Source organism: Coregonus clupeaformis, chromosome 7 (assembly GCF_020615455.1).
Source record: "Coregonus clupeaformis isolate EN_2021a chromosome 7, ASM2061545v1, whole genome shotgun sequence".
In the NCBI taxonomy this organism is placed as follows: Eukaryota; Metazoa; Chordata; class Actinopteri; order Salmoniformes; family Salmonidae; genus Coregonus; species Coregonus clupeaformis.
Window position 1 is genome coordinate 41154992 of NC_059198.1, and position 6000 is coordinate 41160991.

A 6000-nucleotide genomic window follows, 5' to 3' on the forward strand; every position below is an offset into this window, starting at 1 on the left:
GCCAACACTCCACAGAGGAAGGGAGGAGCGGAGACGGGCGGGTAGAGATGGGGAGGGGCATTGGAGGTAGAGGGCTGTAGCAGTGAGAAAGGGGGCAGGGGTATGGCAGACATAGAGCAAGTGAAAGGAGAGAGTAGGAACAGATGGAGATAGAGAGGACCAGGGGAATGGAGCCAGAGAGATAGAGAGGACCAGGGGAATGGAGCCAGAGAGATAGAGGACCAGGGGAATGGAGCCAGAGAGATAGACAGGACCAGGGGAATGGAGCCAGAGAGATAGACAGGACCAGGGGAATGGAGTCAGAGAGATAGAGAGGACCAGGGGAATGGAGTCAGGGGGATAGAGAGATAGAGAGGACCAGGGGAATGGAGCCAGAGAGATAGACAGGACCAGGGGAATGGAGTCAGAGAGATGGAGAGGACCAGGGGAATGGAGTCAGGGGGATAGAGAGATAGAGAGGACCAGGGGAATGGAGCCAGAGAGATAGACAGGACCAGGGGAATGGAGCCAGAGAGATAGAGAGGACCAGGGGAATGGAGTCAGGGGGATAGAGAGATAGAGAGGACCAGGGGAATGGAGTCAGAGAGATAGACAGGACCAGGGGAATGGAGCCAGAGAGATAGAGAGGACCAGGGGAATGGAGTCAGAGAGATAGAGAGGACCAGGGGAATGGAGTCAGAGAGATAGAGAGGACCAGGGGAATGGAGTCAGGGGGATAGAGATAGAGAGGACCAGGGGAATGGAGTCAGAGAGATAGAGAGGACCAAGGGAATGGAGTCAGGGGGATAGACAGGACCAGGAGAATGGAGTCATGGGGATAGAGAGGACCAGGGGAATGGAGTCAGGGGGATAGACAGGACCAGGGGGATAGACAGGACCAGGGGAATGGAGTCAGGGTGATAGACAGGACCAGGGGGAATGGAGTCAGGGGGATAGAGGGATGGAAAAAAAGGGGGAGAGAGACCGGAAAGAAGGGACAGAGTGAAAAGCAGAACGAGTGAAAGGCAGAACAGAAGGAGAACAGAGAGCCATGGAGGGGCAGTGATCCATCCATCTATCCAACCATCTTTCATCCATCCATCCAGCATGCTTTGCACCATAAGTACTCATGTGATGATAGTCATGTTATTTCCTAGGATGTGCAAGACTGGACTATCCAGAGACTATGTTATGTTTTCTGTACAATGAGGCAGTCAATGTTGCTTTCCTCTCTTTGTGTTTGTGATACTAATTAAACTGTTTGTAAACAAGGTCACCTCAGTCTTAAGCAAGCACCATGTGAAAGTTGAGCTAAGTTCAAAGTTTGACATTGATCTTAAGTGTTTTTATATAGCCCCAATACAATGACCCAGTCGAATGGCTGTGAAATAAAAAGGTTTCAGACTGGAGTTGAAGACTCAATCAATATCAATATAATTCTCACTGTGCACACACACACACACACACGCGCACACACACACGTTTGTTTTACTATCTTTGTGGGGACCAAACAATATTCAAAATCCTATTTTGCCTTAACCTAAACTAAACCCTAATCTTAACCCCAAAACCCTAACCCCTAAAACTAAAACTAAATGTAACTCCTAACCCCTAATCTTAACACTAATTCTAACCCTAACCCTAATTTTAACCCTAACACTAAACCTAACCCATAAGCCTAAAAAAGCCTTTTTGTCCCCACTTGTCTGAATTTTTCTTGTTTTACTATCCTTATTTTTACATTTCTGGTCCCCACAAGGATAGTAAAACCAAACCACACACACACACATAGGGTGCTAAGTGCAGATAAACAGTATCCTGGCCGACTGACTTTTCCAAGCAAAATGAGTGATGCTGTCCACAGTGTGTTTTCAGAAGAAAGGCAAGCCTTCTGACTCAGTGTCTGCTGCTCTGCTCTTAACCATTCTCCCATGCGTGTGCATCCACCACAGGGGGAGAAAATAGCCCAATTGTCTGGCCTCTGGGCTGGCAAACCACTCCGCTTTTATTTGGACTACTTTTCAGACCTAAAAAACGTTAAGGTCTGGTAGCCTTTTCATACTTCTGATCTGAGCTGACTTGTACTGGGCTGGCTGGAGATGCATTCAACCATATACCACTTTTCAAACTGCTGAGTTGAGACGAGCCATGCTGTGCTGTGCTGTGCTGATCTGGTTACGCATCCACCATATATATACCCTTTTCACAAAAAAGACAAAAAGGAAAGGACAATGTGAGTAAGAAATATCTGAGCCAGCACCGTACGGGGCAGTTCGGGTCGGGTTCAGGACAACTGTGCAAAAAGGGTATCTGTAGAGGAGTGTTATTCAGCATTGTCCACTGATCACTTTACCACATAGCGCTAATGAAATGGATATTCTTCAATTGGTTTTTGATTGTATAGCAGATTATTTAGGTATTCACTGGGATTTCTATGTCTTTTTTGTTTCAGGTGTTCGCTCCCCTGTTGAGACGTTACACTGAGCTGGAGGAGGGAGTGCTCCAGGAATCAAAGCAGTGACTGAACACTGGCAATTATTTCAATCAGCACATTTCTCCATGGTCTGATGAGCAAATATGAAGGACTTGCAAACCTGTGCCTTACACGTGATTCCAACCTCTTGATTTTGACATTGTAATACACCTTAAATATGATTTTATTTTTCAATGTAATTTGTCATGAATGTATCTGAAAGTGACATGACCCTCTTCAATTTGTTTAGTTGTGATGACTCGTAGGGATTACACTAAGAATACCTCATTTACTTGGTGTTCTTCGCTGAACGTAGAAGAACAATGAGAAGTGTTATTGTGTATTCAGCGACCAATCTCTGTTGTCATGCCGTGATCATTTCAATGGGCATTTAGATCTTCAAATCAAGTATTTTTGGAAGTATGACAGTGCCATAAAGGAATTGTCTTCTCACTCAGATATTAACTGAAGCATTTGGTTCTCATGGGAATTCTGAAAGATCTATAGTATTATGAGTATTCTGAATCTTCAGTGATCTACTGTGCTGATGCCCTCGAATTACTTCAAACAATAAAATCGATTGAACCCATGTCATTACTGTGTTGAATCACATTGGTGAAGGTGACCAAGACAGTTTTTTAAATACATTTTTTAAACAATTGGATATTTCTATGCTGATGTTCTGACTGGGGCTGTGTCCTACTGGTCTATTAATACCCAGCATTCCTAGCGGCGTTTCACACCTTTCCGCACACACACACACACAGGCCCCACGACTGCCACTCCCAATCAATTGTTCATTATTCTCCTCCAGTCCAACCAACGTCTGTGTGCTTAAATGATTTCCAGAGTCGTGTTCATAGGCACCAAACGAAAGCGATTACCATCATCCCATCGGTATTTTGACAAACATACTTTTAGATCAGGGGTGTCAAACATATATATTTTTTTTATTGTGTGGGGGAGGAAACGAACTCAATATACCTTAAAATGACTAAAACCAAATCGAAACTGTGTAGAAATGATAATGGACCTACATTCATACAGTTTCTTTACTGTGTCCAGCTGGATAATAATCACAGAAATGAAAGCTAGACAGTCAGGGAGCATCGGAAATTCCCAAAAACAATGGATAGAAGACTGAATGCGGCCCCCAGTGCAAAATCAGTTTGTCACCCCTGTTCTAGATGGCAACCATATAGGATGTTGAGGCGAATGGTTCTCTTGTCACTTTCTTTTTGGCACGTTACACCGTCAACATGTGACAACGTTCCCTTTTAGATCAACCTTCAGAGGATCTGACTTTATGAGGGTGAATGTGACACTGTGCTGGGTATAATGGGGGGGATGGGTTGACAAGTGACGAGAGATTTCCTCTTTATTGTTGGGAGGCACAAATGCAAAGAGGTGCTAGTGGTTTGTGGACCTACATCATCCACAAAAGAAAGAATACATGTATTTACTATTTACAGAAATAATCATCAAAGTAATGTAGGGCACACATGATATACCATTCGTTACATACAGAAACATACATACTTCAGAAAGTATTCATACCCCTTGACTTATTCCATACTTTGTTGTGTCTCACCCATCTACACACAGTACCCCATAATGATAAAGTGAAAACATGTTTTTAGACATTTTTGCAAGTGTATTGAAAGTTAAATACAGAAATATCTAATTTACATAAGTATTCACACCCTTGAGTCAGTACTTTGTAGAAGCACCTTTCTGGCTAAGTCTCTAAGAGCTTTCCACACCTAGATTGTGCAACATTTGCCCATTGTTCTTTTCTAAATTCTTCAAGCTCTGTCAAATTGGTTGTTGATCATTGCTAGACAACCATTTTCAGGTCGTGCCATAGATTTTCAAGTAGATTTAAGTCAAAATTGTAACTCGGCCACTGAGGAACATTCACTGTCTTCTTCATAAGCAACTCCAGTGTAGATTTGGCCTTGTGTTTTAGGTTATTGTCCTTCAGAAAGGTGAATTAATCTCCCAGTGTCTGGTGGAAAGCAGACTGAAGCAGGTTTTCCTGTAGGATTTTGCCTGTGCTTAGCTCCATTCTGTTTTTTACATAATTTTTTTACCCCCTTTTCTCCCCAATTTCATGATTATGATCTTGTCTCATCGCTGCAACTCTCCAAAGGGCTCGGGAGAGGTGAAGGTCGAGTCATGCGTCCTCCGAAACATGACCCGCCAAGCCGCACTTCTTAACACCCGCTCGCTTAACCCGGAACCAGCTGCACCAATGTGTCGGAGGAAACACTGTTCAACTGACGACCGAAGTCAGCCTGCATGCGCCCGGCCCGCCACAAGGAGTCGCTAGAGCGCGATGAGCCAAGTAAAGCCCCCAGGCCAAACCCTCCCCTAACCCGGACGATGCTGGGCCAATTGTGCGCCACCCTATGGGACTCCCGGTCACGGCCGGTAATGACACAGCCTGGGATTGAACTCCAGGCTGTAGTGACGCTGCAACATTGCAATGCAGTGCCTTAGACCGCTGTGCCACTCGGGAGGCCTCCGCTTCTTTTTTATCCTAAAAAACTCCCCAGTCCTTAACGGTTACAAGCATACCCATAACATGATGCAGCCACCACTATGCTTGAAAATATGGAGAGTGGTTCTCAGTAATGTGTTGTATTGGATTTGTCCCGAACATAACACTTTGTATTCAGGACAAAAAGTGAATTGCTTTGCCACATTTTATGCAGTATTACTATAGTGCCTTCTTGCAAACTGGATGCATGTTTTGGAATATTTTTTATTCTGTACAGGCTTCCTTCCTTTTTCCTCTGTCAATTAGGTTAGCATTGTGGAGTAATTACGATGTTGTTGATCCATCCTCAGTTTTCTCCTATCACAGCCATTAAACTCTGTAACTGTTTTAAAGTCACCATTGGACTCATGGTGAAATCCCTGAGAGGTTTCCTTCCTCTCCGGCAACTGAGTTAGGAAAGACGCCTGTATCTTTGTAGTGACTGGGTGTATTGATACACCATCAAAAGTGTAATTAATAACTTCGCTATGCTCAAAGGGATATTCAATGTCTGCTTTTTTTATTTTTACCCATCTACCAATAGGTGCCCTTCTTTGTGAGGCATTGGAAAACCTCCCTGGTCTTTCTGGTTGAGTCTGTGTTTGAAATTCACTGCTCGACTGAGGGACCTTACAGATAATTGTGCGTGTGGGGGGACAAAGATTAGGTAGTCATTCAAAAATCATATTAAACACTATTATTGCACAGAGAGTGAGTCCATGCAATTTATTATGTGACTTGTTAAGCAATATTTTTTCCTGAACATATTTAGGCTTGCCATAACAAAGGGTTGAACACTTATTGACTCAAGACATTCCAGTTTTTCATTTTTAATTAATTTGTAAACATTTCTAAAAACATAATTCCACTGACATTATGGGGTATTGTGTGTATGCCAGGGACAAAAAAATCTCAATTTAATCAATTTAAAATTCAGGCTGTAACACTACAAAAATGAGGAAAAAGTAAGTAAAGGTGTGAAGCAGATATAACATTCTCAATAACA

The 6000-nt window shown here is 43.3% G+C and overlaps 1 protein-coding gene across 2 annotated transcripts in view; it reads left to right on the plus strand.

Moving 5' to 3' along the window:
- Positions 1-3046, plus strand: part of xylb (xylulokinase homolog (H. influenzae)) — a 60919-nt gene extending 57873 nt beyond the window's left edge. For both annotated transcript variants that reach the window (XM_041879932.2, XM_041879933.2), the window contains one exon: positions 2432-3046. In XM_041879932.2, the coding sequence (XP_041735866.1) occupies positions 2432-2500 (69 nt within the window). In that variant the 3' untranslated portion in view covers positions 2501-3046. The remainder of the gene's footprint in view (positions 1-2431) is intronic.
- Positions 3047-6000: the final 2954 nt, after the last annotated feature.